Source organism: Mauremys mutica, chromosome 12 (genome assembly GCF_020497125.1).
Source record: "Mauremys mutica isolate MM-2020 ecotype Southern chromosome 12, ASM2049712v1, whole genome shotgun sequence".
Taxonomy (NCBI): domain Eukaryota; kingdom Metazoa; phylum Chordata; order Testudines; family Geoemydidae; genus Mauremys; species Mauremys mutica.
The window spans coordinates 74,565,920-74,582,971 of NC_059083.1; the positions used below are offsets into that span (position 1 = coordinate 74,565,920).

General features: G+C 43.3%; 1 protein-coding gene across 6 annotated transcripts in view; it reads left to right on the forward strand.

Annotated features, from left to right (window-relative positions):
- The window catches only part of RHBDL3 (rhomboid like 3), a 118,954-nt gene extending 103,500 nt beyond the window's left edge, over positions 1 to 15,454 (forward strand). For 5 of the 6 annotated variants that reach the window (XM_044983727.1, XM_044983724.1, XM_044983726.1 and 2 more), the window contains 2 exons: positions 6,398 to 6,458; positions 11,027 to 11,938. In XM_044983727.1, coding sequence (XP_044839662.1) covers positions 6,398 to 6,458; positions 11,027 to 11,298 — 333 coding nt within the window. In that variant the 3' untranslated portion in view covers positions 11,299 to 11,938. Of the gene's footprint in view, positions 1 to 6,397; positions 6,459 to 11,026; positions 11,939 to 14,503 lie in introns of those variants that run through there. The other variant, XR_006572978.1, reaches the window with a different exon arrangement.
- The last annotated feature ends 1,598 nt before the right edge of the window (positions 15,455 to 17,052 follow it).

The window sequence follows — 17,052 nt, forward strand, 5'->3', positions numbered from 1 at the left end:
CAGCTGAGACGGTTGGCAGTTTCCATGTGTAAATACTGAGATTTGTACCTTTAAGAATTTGGCCCTAGAAGTATCATAATAATTCTATAGCCCTCTACGACTTTGCAGTTTCATGACTACAATGAGTAGAGAACTCAGATTCCTGTGTGCCACAAACACAGCATCCCATTCTCCTGTAGCTGAAGGGGAAGCTCTGTTAGGGTACGTCCATACTACCCGCCCAGGTCGGCGGGTAGCAATCGACTTCTCGGAGTTCGATATATTGCGTCTCATCTAGACGTGATATATCGAACTCCGAACGCGCTCCCGTCGACTCCGGAACTCCACCACCGCGAACGGCGGTGGCGGAGTCGACGGGGGAGCCGCGGACTTCGATCCCGCGGCGTGAGGACGGGTAAGTAGTTCGAACTAAGGTAGTTCAACGTAGCTGAACTTGCGTACCTTAGTTCAAACCCCCTCACCCCCCCAGTGTAGACCAGGCCTTAACTGAAGATGATTTATGACACACTATTGAGCACTTCTGCGTCTATCCAGAAGAGGGCAGCATGCACACACACACCCCCATCCACCCACCAAAGAGGCCATTCATTTTTAGTGCATTGTTCAGGTTTCTTAAAGTGTTGCATCATTTTACCTTTCAGTTCTCTCCTATTTAGTGATTGCCACAAGTCACTTTGCAAAATGATCAGTAGTACACCAAGAAATGACTGAACTGACTTTTATGAACCTTTCCTGCCTACCCATTCCTGGTGCGTTTTCTTTCTTTCTCCCTGGCTCACTTAATATTCTTGTGAGAATCTCTTACATAATGAAAAAGACGTTTTGCATTTGCCACTCCATCGCGTCTGTTGATAATACTCATCTTTTTGCACGGATGGTTTGGACGGGGAAGGGAGAGTATCTCATCTGAATCTTCCATTTCCCTTGTGCCTCCTGGTAACTGAAGTAAATTAAAATGTCCCTGCTTGGGGGTGGGGTGGGGGGGATCCTGAAAATAAATAAAATAACGAAAAGGAGCAAGCAATAAAACATCTCACCCTAAGGAAAATAATAAAGGGGGGAAAACCAACGAAGCTGCATGGAAATGAAGAGTAAAGGAGGAAACCGTATTAATCAGCATGAGCTCAGAGCCATCTGACTACATTAGCTGTCTCTGTGGAGAGAGAAAACGAGTTACTTTATTTTGCACAGATTGCATTCTTGCAGCTGCCGAAGTGATTTATACCAAGATTCCCCCATCAAACTTTATATATTGTAAAATATTCTTTCAGTACATTGAAAAGCCACTGGCTACATCAGGAGCTGGACCCTGGACTCCATTAATATTTGTTTCTTTGGTGTGCAGATTATTTAGTTTATTAGTTTGGCTATAGGGAGCTGTTCTGGAACCTCTTAAGGCTTTGATATCTCACACTACCTTACACAGGCACAACTCCTTTGGAAAGAATCTGACTGAGTTCAGGTGCTTAATAATAATAATACTGCTTTGCATTTCTAGATATGTCAGGTGACGAGAGATATAAATAGAATAGGGCTCTACAGATCTTCCTTGTGAGGATTTCCAAGCGCTTTAGAAACACAATTAAATTAAGCCTACCTCACAGCACTCCAGTGAATTGGCTAAGTATTATCATCCTCACTTTACAGATTTGGGAGCGGATGACAGAGACTTGCCCAAGGAACCTGTGGTGGTCCATGTGCCTTAACATTTTGCAAGTGTTTAAGTGATCTGCACAATGTGAACCCATATTGATCAGCAGGCAGGCAGGCTTTGTCAGTCTTATTACAGTGCTGGAATTTTCTTGGTAGAGCAAAGTCTACAAACATTTCTGTACATTTTCTTTCTTTTGGAAATCATGTGCTCATAGGGCTTAACTATACTAGGAAATTAGTGTATTAACCCTACAAGTTATCCCAATTAACTGACATGATGTTAAACATGACAGTCCCTGTCTATGCTGAGTAAATCGTCTTCATTAACGTGTTCTAATGCAACATAGTTTCCCAGTGTAAACAAGCCCATAGTTGGTGTATCTTTCATCCCTGAAACCCTGAGTGTTTCCTGCTAAATATAATGCCATTTTTATAATTAGGTTTGGAATATTTTCATTCTTATGAGTTTCAACTATTTTAATGTTTATTTCCAAGGATTTTTTATTTTACATTTTTGTTACCAACCTTACATTTTGGCACTAGTTGGAAATTAAAACAAAACTTTATACTAATTTATTTAAAACCTAATTACTTTAGATGTTGAGGTTCATAAGATTCAGAAATAGAACAGTAATATTATCAGACAATCCTATTTTAGAATAGCTCCTATTAGTTTATTTGCTAGATAGAACTGACCGCATTAGCTGTCTGTGACTGCAACATATATGTATTTAACTTCTCCATTCTGTAACTTTTTATTATTAATGTGAGAAGTTATTTCAGTCTTTTTGGATGGAGGGAGAAAATGTCAGTTACAGACATTGGCTGATTTAAAATCTAATCCTTCCAAGCCTATATATAAGTATCAAACCAGACTGCTGACCTATAAAGATGTAAACTGGGATGAGATATGACCCCTTTATGAATGCTGACCTACTTGTGGGCTCCTAGAAATGTACATAGCAGTCTGGCTCCAGCTGAAGTGAATTGGGAGACTTGCCACTCAATCCAACAGCAGTGACATCTGTTGCTTACAATTTAACACGTCAACAACCAAAGACACAACCCCTGGTTTGGACAGATGTATTTCATGTAGAGATGAGCCAAAACCAAACGATCAGATCCAAACAGCCTCAGACTCTGGAGAAATTTGCCGAAGTCTGAAATTTGGGTCTGAACCATTGAAGTCACTGGGAGTCTTTCCATTGATTTTAATAGGGTTTGGAACAAGCCCTTTGTGATTGGCCCCATCTCTGTAGTGGACTGATCCCCAGTGTTCAGGGCTGGAATTTGGAAGTCCACTTCCAAATTGTGCAGCCTGGGCCAGTGTCAGTTTCATGCCTCCCATCCCTAACCTGTCCTTTTACATTTTGCCTTCCATGCATATGGATGTAGATCAGTACAGACCAGTGGAAGAAGTGGGAGACCTGTACACTGAGGAAAATGCTCCTTGTGTGTTTGTTTGTCTTATTAGCCTATTCCATATAGATTATTAACTAGACAATCTTTTCACTGAATTCAGTGCATGCCTAATTATATCGCCAACTCTTCTGCTTTCCATAGCTCTTTTGTACAGTTTCTTCTATAGGTTAAATCCAAGTCCGTAAAGAAAGGGAGCAGATGCAGGCTGAGATCCTGCAAAGAATTACTCGAGTGCTGAATTTTGTACCCTCTGAGTAGTCCCTTTGAAAGCAAAAGTCTCCTGAGGTCGATAGGATCTTTCCATTGATCTCAAAGAGCTTTGGATCAGGCCTATGTTATATACAGTTAAGCATGTGCTTCAGTCTTTGCAGGATCAAGGCATTAGATTCTTCTATGCTTAATGCTTTGGCTTCCTCCTTTATTTAGAACACATGTCTTCTCCAGGTGTGTGTGTGTGTGCGCGCACACAGATTTCCATGGTTAGTACAGGTATAAATTGAGTGCAATGCAGATCAGAACTAACAGTCAGCTGGCTCACAACAGATGTGGTATTATATCAAAGGCTCCTTACTGCAAATAATTACTGAATGTGGTTATAAACAGTTTGCCAAGATTGCTGTGAAAGGCTGGTTACATGGAAGGGGTGTCTCAAGGAAATAGTGGGATGCCTGAAATTCTTAGGGATGGAAACCAATGAACTAGTGATAGAAAAGTGGAAATCGTGGTGAGAAGGCGAGTCAGTGGCTTTAGCTTTCTCATCCCAGTTTGAAATGGGGTGAAACTCTTGAATTGCTACTGTCAGCTGTGGTGAGCACAGGCATGTGCCAGAGTTCTACACCAGCGGTCTGGATCACTCCTTGGCCCAGGCACCAATGGTTCAAATCACATCAGGAAAAAAGGCAGCGTCTATAAGCATAACATAAAGCAGAGTCAAAAGGCCCTTGAGCCTCAGGACTTGCATGTCAGTTAACCTCAAGGGGGTCCGTAGTTTCTCAGAGGCAGGCTGGTGTGCTGGCTGAGAGCCATTGCTCCTCAGCAATCCCAAACTTTTCTGTCCCTTCTTCTTCTTCTTCCTCCTCCCTCACTAGTCACCACAGCGGGGGGTGTCGCTCTATAATTGGCATTTCTCACAGCAGAACTGGGGCGTGGCTAGTTTGGCTGTCCGCAGGCAGACAGGGTTCTTAACCCTTTCCTGCCTGTGTTTTTATGAGAGGGGTTGCAGACCCCACCACAACTACCAACGATTAGATTCCAGTTAAGATATCGAATGTGATCTACAGTGTATGCTCTTCCATACAGCTAGCCAAGAGTACTGAGCTCTTTGGGGCAGGGACCATCTTTTATTGTGTGCATGTACATTGCCTAGCAAAATGGAGCCCCTGTCTGGGCTGAGGCCTCTAGGCACTATTATAATATGATACTTAGACTCTAAGCTCCTTGGGGCAGGTGGTATCTTTTGTTCTGTGGTTGTGCAGCACCGAGCACAATAGGGTATGACTCCATGACTAAGGCTCTTAGGCATGCCAGTAATACAAATACATAATAATAATAAATCCTAACTATAGACATCGGGCTCCAGAAGGAGCGTTTCCAACCCTCCTTGGCTGGAATGAGGGGTTTGCTTCAGCACAGGGCTTTTTTGACACGAGAGAAGTAGTAAAGGGAGGGAGGAATAGGGAGACTATATCATGGGAGGGAAACTCCCCTCCTCTAATGCAAGCTTTAAAGACACTGCTTGTGTTCTGAAGTTAGTTGCTTCTTCTCCCTGGTTTCAGAATTGATCTTAACTAAACTAAGTGCCTCCTGTGGCTGGCAAAATTCAGTAAAAGTTTACTAAATATTCAATAATTTGAGAAGCATTTTGCTTTAATTAAGAAAAATAATTAGCTCTGTTAGTTTTCATTACGCCAAAACATTGCCTCCAAGACGCATTTGCTTCAATGGCCTATCTAATCTACATATCCTTTTATGGTATTTCTAAGGCACTTATTACTTGGTATCTAAGTGTTTGCATTGAAAGAGGACAAGAGAAAGGATTAAACTCCCATGCATTTGTTTGTGGGCCATAACCTAAATGATCTATGTATTTAATACAGCTGGTCAGGAAATGGATGAAAAGTCAGTTTTCCATAGCAAGCAGACACTTTCTGCAAAAAATTAATCAAAACCCTAATTTTCGGTTGAAAAACAGTTTAGATGGAACACTTTCAACCAGCCCTAGTATGTAAGCCCTGAATATTTTGTCTAACCTTTTCCCTCAAGACCTGAGTTCATCCTTTAAATCTTGAGCACTGCAAACACTGCCGCAAGCTTCCACTAGGCAGATAATATCAGTGCTGGTTTATTGATCCTCTGATGTGAGTTAGCTCAAGGGTGCGAGGTCATTCAGATTTCCTGCTTGCAAGAAGTAAAGGGATGCTGATGTCTCCATGGATCAAAAGGAGATGATAGGGGAAGAAAATATGTCACTATAAAGAGGGAGAAATATCTTGGTATCTCATTGTTTTCTATACTTGTTAATGCCTCTCTCATTACCCAAGAACATTTTTCTCCCTTAGTTCAGCTGGAGGAAGCAAGTATGTATCCTGTTCTTTCTGTTTAATTATATTCTCTTTGCCCCCTTAACCCTCTACTACAAACCCTTCTCTGTTTGCTAGACTCCCAAGCTTTGAGGTCACACCCACAAAAATAGACCTGCAACATGTTTCTTCCAAATTTACAACTTTATTGAGTCCTCACTCTATGTGGAACCATGGTCCTGCCCACAGACACACAGTCGATTGCACTATGTACATTTCTAATTCAAATTGCCCCTTCTTATCATTTCCGTGTAACATAATCTAAAACTTCTGGGCTAACCTGACCTTATCTCCCCAGCTTTTCCCTCACACCCAGTATGAACTATAAACATCTATCAAGGAGAAAAAGAGCATGACAAAAGGAATAGCAGTTTATAGCCCATGTGTTGCGGAGGGATTAAACAGGGATTCCCAGTTCTGTGGATTTACTGTGCTTTCACATCTTCGTCTTCTGGCCAGTAAAGCTGCAGAGTAAAGAAACAGAAGGATTCAATTGATTTGTGAGAGCTGCCTAATCCTTAATGTGATGTGTCTCTGTCTTTGGCATGGTGAGTTGAGAACCCTCGGGGGGAGTGTAGCAAGGGCAGCACCAATTGGACCAGAGCTTCCCATTATGTGTGTGTGGCGAGATCAAGTTCCTTGATGTTCAGCAAGTATCTAGATCCATCTTCAGATTCCCACGGCATGAAAAGATGCATAAATTGTATCCAGTGTAATTTTGTTTTTGTTGTGTCCTTTTCCAGAACTGGTCTGGAATGAAGTGCCAATTCAAGCTGCTGCGCATGGCTCTTGCGTTGATCTGTAGTAAGTATTGTAATACATTTGGCGCGCACATAATCCAGTTTTGTTTACCTTTGCCATTAGTGGTTATGCTAACCCCAGGCGGTAATTTGGCTCTATCGCTGGGAACCAGTAGCTGGAATTCATGGCAGCAGAAACCTGGTCATTCTGGAATGCAGAATCTGGATCCAAATGTTAAACGGGAGCATTTGAAAATGTACGGGTCATTGTTTAGCAGTGTCTGGAGCATGGACAGCCATGAAGATCTGGGGGCTCGCTGCTTCTCTGTGAACACTCCAATAGGCAATGCTTTAATAATACCAATGCATTGCACTTTTACGGCACTCTCAGTCTAAGGATCTCCGAAGTATTTGGCAGGCACCAATGAAGTAAGCTGCTCCAGACCCCTGTGGCAAAGAAGTATTATCCCTGCTTTCCAGAAGGGGAAGGTGATGCACACAGAGATAGAGACCAAGGACAAAATTGTCGAAAACCCTGATGTTGTATTTTCAAAAGTAATGTGGGTACTTAGGAGCCCAAGTCCCGTTGACTATCGATGAGACTCACTTAGGCTTCAAAGGGCCAGATTTTCAAAGGTATTTAGGTCCCTAAAGATGCAGACAGGCGCCTAGTGGGATTTTTAAAAACACCTGAGCAGGCAGGAATTAGGTGCCCTCACCTGATTGGATGCTTTTGAAAATCCCACTAGGTGTCTGTCTGCATTGTTGGGCCCCCAGTTACTTGCCAAGGTCACACTGCAAGTCGGTGCCAGAGGTGGAAATAGAACACTGACCTACTGACTCTGAGGCTGCGGCTTTAAGCAGCCTTTCTCATGCTAATTTGAGTGCTTGAATGGGTAAGTTATCCAGCTGCTTGGTTAGCTAATTAGTGGGGACTAGCGATTATGAATAGGCTACTACAGACAATCTGTCAAACTAGTGATTATTATAACGTATGTATTATTATAAAGGTTTATTCAACGCCTATCACCTGAGTGCCCATATAAAAGGCTATAGACTAATTCTGCCCTCAGTCACTCCTACCGGTCAAAAGACAAAAGCCACCCAGCTTCATAAAAAAAGTAAAAGGAGCTGGGAGGGGCGCCAAGAAAAGCTAAAACTGCTGGCAGCATCGGACACCGAGCTCTACGGGTAGCCAAGGCCAGGCTGTGCTAGAGCAACAAAGGAAACAAATTCTTCAGCTCCACCACGAACCATCTGCACCAGCCCCCTCAGGATCAGCCATGGGACCAACTCAGGAATGCCCCAGCTGGTCACAGCTGCCACAAAGGGCACGGCAAGAGGTAATGTCAACTGAGAATGAAAGGCTGCATCTCTCCTCTTTTGTCATGCTACGCAAAAACCAACTCCCAGCGCTAGTGCGCAAGGGATGGGCTCATCTGGAGAAGAAAAGGATAAAACGGATTTCCAACATGCTGTCCATGGCAAAATATTTTTCGATTGATGTGAGGCTTTTGTAATGTCCAAGTCAGACCCTGTTTCTCTAGGTCAGTGGTTCTCAACCAAGGTTACATGTACCCCTGGGGGTTCACAGAGGTCTTCCAGAGGGTACAGCAACTCATCTAGAGATTTGCCTAGTTTTGTAACAGGCTAGAGAAGTCAGTACGAACTAAAGTTTCATACAGACAATGACTTGTTTATACTGCTCTATATACTATACACTGAAATATATGTACAATATTTATATTCCAATCTATATATTTTATAATTATATGGTAATGAGAAAAAGGTAGCAATTTTTCAGTACTAGCGTGCTGTGACACATTTGTATTTTTGTGTCTGATTTTGTAAGCAAGTCATTTTTAAGAGACCTGAAACTTGGGGTATACAAGACAAATCAGAGTCCTGCAGGCGGTACAGCAGTCTGGAAAGGTTGAGAACCACTGATCTAGGTCTGTAGTGACTAAAACCAGCTATCAGTAATCTATGCGAGGTGAACTGGTGGACCTAGTGCAGTTGCCAGAGGACAACACTACTACAGTCAGTTTCCTTGCTGGTAATTTCATCAGAGAAGCCAGGAACTGAGTCAAGCTAGAACAAATCTCTCACCCCTAGAAGTAGGGTGATCAGACAGCAAATGTGAAAAATCAGGACAGGAGGCGGGGGTAATAGGAGCCTATATTAAAAAAAACAAACCAAAAATCGGGACTGTCCCTATAAAATTGGGAGATCTGGTCACTCTACCTAGAAATGACCCTCCCAATGCTGTGTTCAGGCACATGGGCCGGGAGATGAAGAGAAGCTTGTGTTGCTGCTGCCAACTATGCTGTGCTTATTCTGGGCATTCAGTTTTCAGAGTCAATTATTTCTGTAGTGCTACATTCACTTTTTTAAATTACAAAAATGGAAATGTAAAAATCTCAACCAGAATTCTATAAATAAATTTGGAAGCCTAAGAATGCCTCTTGCACAACCTCCAGTTGAGATTTTTCTCTGCCACTTAGTCCTAATTCAAGAAGAAATTCTGACTTAACATGTATAATTTGTGATTCCAGCCATCTGCACTGCCTTAGGCACTGAGTGCAAATTGAAGGTCCTTTTGCCTATACAGGATGAAGCCCTTACATTGTAGGTTACTTTACCTGCAGTTCTACTGGTTATTTATAGAAGGCACAATAGCAATGATCAGGGGCGGCTCTAGCCATTTCGCCGCCCCAAGCACGGCGGCACGCAGCGGGGGGCGCTCAGCTGGTCGCCGCTCCAGTGGACCTCCCGCAGACGTGCCTGTGGAGGGTCCGCTGGTCCTGCGGCTCCGTTGGACCTCCCGCCGGCTTGCCTGCGGATGCTCCACCGAAGCCACGGGACCAGCAACCCTCCGCAGGCACGCCTGCGGGAGGTCTACCGGAGCCGCCTGCCACCCTCTCGGCGACCGGCAAAGCACCCCCCACGGCATGCCGCCTCAAGCACGCACTTGGCGTGCTGGGGCCTGGAGCCGCCCCTGGCAATGATGTATAGCTCTAGTGATACAGGCCTATTCTGTGAAGTTTAATAAAATTTCAGCCGGCCACTTAATCCATTCCAGTGCTTGTTCTCATTCACCACTGTGTCTGCATCAAGTGAAATAGGAGTTGTAACCTTGCCTCTGTGGGTCACAATTGAGGATGCTAACTTCAGGACAAACTGCTGAGAAACAGGGCAAACAACCCAAAACTGGTGGTTATTCTTCCATAAGATATACCAAACCAGCAACAAAAGAAAACTTCTGTTTCACCACACTGGCTAACAAGAAGACATAAAAGCAGTTTCCTTGGGCATTCCAGTTCTTATGTCACTACCAAAAACACGGGATTTTTCATCAAATAAAAGGTTCATCTGATCCCAAAGAACCAACCACACACCCAGGTTAGCATATAACTTAGATCTTACCCAAAAATCACACTGATGTCAATCCTTTAGTATCTAAAATCTAAAGGTTTATTTATAGAAAGAAAGAAAGAGAAAATTGGTTAAAGGACTCAAATACATATAATAAATGCAAAGTTCTTGGTTCAGGCTTGTAGCAGTGATGGAATAAACTGCTGGCTTGATAAGTCTCTGGTTGCTTCAAAATCATTGGAAGGTCCTCAATTCCTTGGTTAGAATAAATTCATAGTCCAGAGGCTTAGTCAAGAAAGAGGCTGGAGCAGGATAGAGGCAAAAAGGAGGTTTTTCCAGGGCCTTGTATAGCTTCTGCCATGTGGAGGGAATCCCATTGTTCTTACTGTGGAAAATGACAGCAGCAAAATGGAGTTTGGACTCACATGGTTAAGTCGCATGTCCATGCACTTCGCCTAGTCAAAGCAGGAAATTCCATTAACTGTAGATGGGTGTCTCCCATGGTCCATTGTCAGTTAAATGTTCTTTTGATGGGCCACTCAATTTGAATAGTCGCTCCAAGATGTGCTGGCTGGCTGGCTGGCTATCTTGTGGATGTTACCCGAGGAGCAAACATTTGAAATCCAGGTATTGATCCAATACTTATGACTTCAAATACAAAAATGATACATGTATGCAGATAGCATAATCATAACCAGCAAATCATAACCTTTTGCTAGATACCTTACTTGAGAACCTTTGTACCAGATTTGCTGCAAATATATAACAGTGGTTGCAACAATGATCTATATGGTCACATTTTAATCAGATAATGTCACAGGAGTACAGAGGTGATCTGATGTGCCTAACTAGGGAGAGAGCTTGGGAGAGAAAAGATATGTGATGTGCTGACTGGACCAAGTGAAGAGGAGGAAACCGCCACCAAGAGGGAAATTTAGAGGAAGAAAAAATTCTACCGAAAGAATGTCTCTGTTTTTACAAAAAGCAACCAGAAGAATCTAGAGCTGAGAATTTCTGACCTAGATCATGTCTGATGTACAGTGAGCTGATTGGCCAAAACTGGCTTATAACTTCCCCTTTGCTTGTAGCAGAGTGCACTTTCTCTCTGTTCAGTAAAGCAATGATCTCTGCACTATCCATGAGATAGCAAGAGATGGTTGTCGTCAAGTCGTTCACTTGAAGGATCCCCATGTAGAGGCAGAGAAGGATTGAGATGGACAAAGGCTTATCTTTTTTTTCTCTCTCTCTTTATTCCAGTGAGCTTTGAATTTGGAAGGGCTGTGTGGCTGCGGTTCCATCCATCTGCTTACCCCCCATGTCCACACCCAAGCTTCGTTGCCCACCTGGGCGGGGTATTGGTTGGAATCACATTGGGTGTGGTCATCCTAAGGAACTATGAGCAGAGACTCCAAGACCAGTCCTTATGGTGGATCTTTATTTTTATTTACGTCGTCTTTGTATTGTTCGCCGTCTTTTGGAATGTTTTTGCCTACAATCTGTTGGATCTGAAGCTACCTCCACCTCCGTGAGAGCCTGGGACAGAGAACTCTGGAGGGCAAAAGACTTTTCCATCTGCCAGCTATGTTAAATGAATCGAAACCAAGGATTTATTTTTATATGACGATTAGGGGATAAGTAAATGGTCTTCTGAAAATGCACAAGTTAAGGAAACGTGTGGCATCATTTCTGGCTAACTGTACTGTATGCTGATGAAGATGATTTAAGCTAAAATCTAACAGTAGAACTGATCTGAGAGAAGTTTGGGCATGAGTCATACAGGTACTGTTAACACTCAGTCGGGATCCAATCCTGCAGCCTCTCCATTGTGGCTACTCCCCTGAGGAAGGGCTGCAGGATCAACCCTATGTTTGTAACTGGGAATTTACCACTCGGTTTATTAGCGCACACATTGATGTTTAGTTTGGGTCACTTAAATTTTTCCAAGTTATGCTGGATCCGTGACTAGTTGGTTTATGAAACTCCTGTGTTTAACTGAACAGTAAAAGAAAAACAAGCTTCACTTTTACTAAGTAGAGCGTAGGTGCTGGAACTGGGGGTTCTGCCACACACCCTGGCTTGATGTAGTAATGACAACCCAAATACATGGTGTAACAGGGCGGTACTCACCCCTGCGGCGCCTCCTGCTGGTGACTCATGGAATTAGCTCCGTCCAGCGCCGGAGCGCCCTCTGCAGGCCAGTGATCCACCTGTTCGTCTGGCCCCCGTGTCCCTCCCTGGACCCGGTGCCCCTTTCTCTGGGGTGCTGCCCCCTGGCAATAACCCCCATTTCTCTGGGTCTCCCCTCCTTAGGGAACCCTCACCCTCTATCCCTACCTTGCCTCAGTGTATGGCTACTGCCAGTCATTGTCTAGCCCCCACTCTGGGCAGACTGCAGTCTCAGCCAACTCATCCCTGGCAAGGAGGGTTTGGACCTGCTGCTTTGTCCTACCCCTGGGCCGCCCTCTGCAACCCACAGTACCTATCGGCCCACTCCTAGGCCGCAGCCTGGGGCTTTCTAGGCTGGAGCTCCCCGGCTCCTCAACCTTCCCCAGCCCTGCTGCACTCAGGTACCTGGTCTCTCTTTCCCAGCAGCTAGGCCCATCTCTCTCTGAAGGCAGAAGAGAGACTGTCTGGGCTCCTAGCTTCCCTGCCTTTTATAAGGCCCTGCTCCTCAGTTTGGGGCGTGGCCCCCAGCTGCAGCCACTTCCCCAATCAGCTCAGCTCTGTCAGGCCACTTTTAACCCCTTAAAACCCCGGAGCAGGGTCCACCCTGCTACACATGGTTTCTGCCTTCAGCATCCCCACTGTAAAAACTGTTCCAGCACCACTGAACTAGAGACTCAAAGGACGCTGACAAGGCAACTTGAATTTGGTTTTAACGGTTGAGTTTGACTGGTCAGCCATGCCTAGGATGACCAGATGTTCCTTTTTTAAAGGGACAGTCCTGGTTTTGGGGACTTTTTCTTATATAGGCACCTGTTCCCCGCCCCATCCCGTTTTTTCACAGTTGCTATCTGGTCATCCTAGCCATGCCACTGCCATTGTCTTATTAATTGAATGGTTACTTAAATATTTAGTCTATAGTTTAGACTGTCTTAAGCAACTTCCAAAGGGGCAAGCAAAGCCCATCATGGTAGATGTTGATCTTCAACTAAATGTCAAACAAGATTGCACTAGAAACCTTGGGGGTACCATAAAGTGGTTGTTTCAGACAGGACACCGTATCAGAGGTAGCTCTTACCATCAGTACATGTTTCACTTGATTTTTACAACCCGTTATGGTATAAATAAATAATGTGACTGAGTTTTCTTTTCTGGGTGGGGGCAGTTTAGGATTTTGCTAATGGTCAGTTGTGTTTTATATTGGTTGACAATCAGGTTGTTTTATTCTGCCCTTTCTTTCTGGCTATGTATGGTCTAACGCCCTGTCTGCAAAAAGTTTGGAAAGAGTGTCAGAAAGTCTCCAGCAGGGTTTGCTTAAACTCAGTTCTTGCTAGAGGAGTGTGGACATGATTTCCCTCATGTAAAACCATGCTACAAACCATTCAATATGCTAGAGGCCAAGTTTATCCACCAAAGTCAGCGGAGTTACACCAGGGATTTATTTGCCACTAGTTCTCTACCCAAGTCTGTCATCCCTGGCTTGGCTGGTACGACTAATGCTTGTAAAATACTGGGAATAACTGTTGTGTGTGGACACAAAGTCTTGCCTAGGCAATGGACCTTTATGGGTTCCAAGCAACAAGTAGTTGTGATGCCTTTTTGCCTAGTGTAGCTAGGCCATAGGTTTTATAGATCCCTAACTGGTTTATAGTACAGTTTGTAAAGCAAAAAGGCCTAATAGCTGGACTCACCATGCCTATATAGACCAGGGAAACCATATAAAACCCTTTGTAGTATGGGCCATGCTTTAAGCACAAATCTCTAGTAAAGTGCTTATGTTATTTCACATTTCACTGTTGATAGCTACCTGCACAGCAGAAAAAAGACAGTCCAGGAAGGTGGAGGATTTACCCTCTTATAGGTTTCCCTTAATCCTCTGTCCCTTCTATATTGTCATAGATTTTAAGGCCAGAAAAGACCATCAGATTATCCAGTGTGACCTCCTTTATAACACAGGCCATAGAATTTCATCATGACTGAAGCATATCTTCTGTCTTAAGTGGACGCCCTTGACAACACAGAAAAGGTGTGTATGCAGAGTGTGAAATTCACCCATGTCCAGAGGGCCACCAGGAGGCTTATGAATCAGTTAAATCTCACCTCAGACACATTACTGGGGGCTTAGGTGAGACATGATCAGGGCATAGATCTTGTTGGTCCTGTGCATAGGGGTGAATTTCACCCACCCCAGAAGATGTGGGTAGGAGACATGGTGAGAGCTGAGAGGGTCAAAAATGCTCAAGTTTTTTGTGGGAATTTTTTCCCATTTAAAAAAAAAATGTTTTGATGGACAGTTTTTGACCATCTCTATTTGCAAGGCTCGTAATGCCCCCTAGCTGGGGAAAACAGAATCCTGACATTGTCTCCTGAGATCTGGGTCTCCTATTTCAAAGGCACCAGGTCTGGAACCCTACCAGGTGGCTACCTAATTTCTGCCAAAGACAAATTCACATTATTAGATGATTTGGGCACAGTTTGGAATCAGTCTCGCTGTCACTACAGCAGCGAGTTTAGTTTGTCTTTCAGTAACACCTCTCTCCATTCCTGAGCTTTAGTCTCTTGTCCACCTAGATGATGCCAGTGCTGATGCTGAAGGCTGTGTCCTCCTCCCAAGTGTTAACTCAGTGATGTTCTTCATGTCATTTTAATCCCTGCTGTTTGGATAAAACACTCTCCATGGTGAAAGCCTGACTCCACTAAACTCAATGGCAAAGCTCCCATCGACTTCACTGCGGTCAGGGTTTCACCCCATCTGTTTTTAGGGTATTAAATTAGCCTTATCTGCAAAGGAAACTTTTATTTCCCCTTCTTCATGCGCAATATATGAAAGTTTTGAAGGCTATTGCAATAGCAACAAAATTGTTCCCCTTAGTCTGAAGCATGGTTCATAGGACGCCACTTCAAGGAAGCCTTGTAATAGGAAAGCATAAGGCCTATCGTTTGAGAGCACTTGTGGGTTTCTTTGGTATGGGTCCAATTCCAAGTTCCATTTTATCCCTGGAGTTCGGAGCCAGCTCTAAACAATCACATGTGCAAGAGTTTGGATCCATTGTTCCAGGTCAGAGATCATTCTAGGTGTTTCATAGTGAGAGATGCAGTGTAGTTATAGCTGTGTCAGTCGCAGGATATTAGGGAGGCAAGGTGAGTGAGATAAATAAAAGATTGCCTCACTCATCTTGTGTCATAATGATAGAGACAGCATCCTTGAGTGGGTGGGAGAGCAGGGAGAGAGGAATAACTAGAGATTAGATAATTAGTTGCTAAAAACATTGTTCAGATTGAAGGAGGAGGACATCTCTGTTTCAATCCCCTTCTCTGGATATTGCTAAATCATACCTTTTACAAATGCCTTTAAACTAGAGCTGGTCAGAAAATGGAGTTTTCCACATGGAATATTGTGATAAAAATGAAAAAAAAAATTCATTGACGTTTTCAGCAGAAAAAATGACTTTTCATCAACAAAACAAAAAACAATTTTTAGTCCAAACTTCCAAAAAAACAGATTTTTTTTGTCCAAAAACTGGAAAATGGTTTTGGTTTTCAAACAAAAAAACAAACATTTTTTAACTTTTTAATTTTGAGGAAAGTAGACACTTAAAATTTTTTTTGTCAAAAACTCAATTTTCCATCAAAAAAATTCTACGAAACATTTTCAATCTGCCCTACTTTAAACCCCATGAAGATTTCTTCTGAATATTTTTGTTTTTTGAATGCATCAAATGGGAAGGCATTTACATGCAAATTCCCAAGGAACCTCCCTTCAAGGGCACTCTCTCCCTCTTAAAAATCTCTGTCCAGCCTCTGTGTAAAGGTGCGTCAACTGCCCCTCTGAGTCACTGTTATGAAAAATGCAGGTTCGTTGTAGTAAAGTGCTGCTAGATGGGTCTTTGGTGATGGAGAGACTATTTTACATACTATTTCTGCCTCACCATGTGTCAGTATTTGAATGAGAGAGAGGGAAAGAAATCAACATATTATCCATACTAGATAATTGAAGGCTGTATCCTGCAGCTTCATGTTAGCAAAACTCCTGTTGACCTGACTGAAAGAGGTATAGGATTAGCCCTTGAGGGCCTGTTTCTATAAATGCCTCTGTCCCTGCTGCACCTGTTTAATGGCTTAATAATGGACTTTAGACTCCAGGGCCATCAATCTCCACGTCATCTGTCATCCTTTTCCTGGCACTGGCCAAGATGGCCGTTCATCAGTCCAGGAGGATGAAGATGGATGGGGGAAGTCTCTTTGACCATGGGACCGTATTCCAGTCCCTCATTGATTAATTCAACTGAGCAGGGTTCCTTGGAGGATCTCCACCAGCTTCTTGGATCCCTCCTTTTGATCGTGTGACCTGCCTCCCTATTGCGGTTTGTGCATTTTTGTTGTCTCAGTGATTGGTTGATTTTTCTGTTCTGTTTCTCCCTCCCTTGTCTGAAGGAGCAGGCCTTTCATTGCTTGGGTGGGCTCTGCCAACCAATCCCAGGTCTCAGTTAGGCTGGCACCTGAAACCAGCACTGAGTTCACATGTACGGATGAATAAATCAAATGTTTTATATTTCAATATTTTAAGGGGGAATTCATCCACCCACCTCACACAAAGGCAAGGCAATGCACTAAATCTATGCGTGATGTCACCAACTCAGAGATCAAGGGCAATACAAGGCACTTGGGCTGAGATCTTTACTCCCTTTTTAAAAAACTGTTTGATATTAACCATTTGAAAATATCAAATAAACTTAAAATTGTCAAAATCTATCAATCTCAATTATGCTGTCTTTTAAATTCACCCCATTGTGCCAGCATGTTGCAGCACCAATGAGTGAACAGAGGATAGATTTTTCTCTTTCACCTCCAGATGTCTTTGCTGTTGCTGGTTTGTGCCAGAGCCTTAACATTACTCTTCTCCAGTCATTTGTGGCTGAATTGGGACTTACAGTGGCTCGTCTCATCTGGTCATAAAGAAGCAATTTACATAGTGAATTGATTTTTTTTTTAATTCAGCTGCTAGCAGAATTTCACATTATGTAGTTCAACAAAATGTGAATCTATTGGACCTTACAGATACTTAATGTCAGAGAGAGAGAGAGAGAGAGAGGAATTGTTATGATCAACATGAAGACACT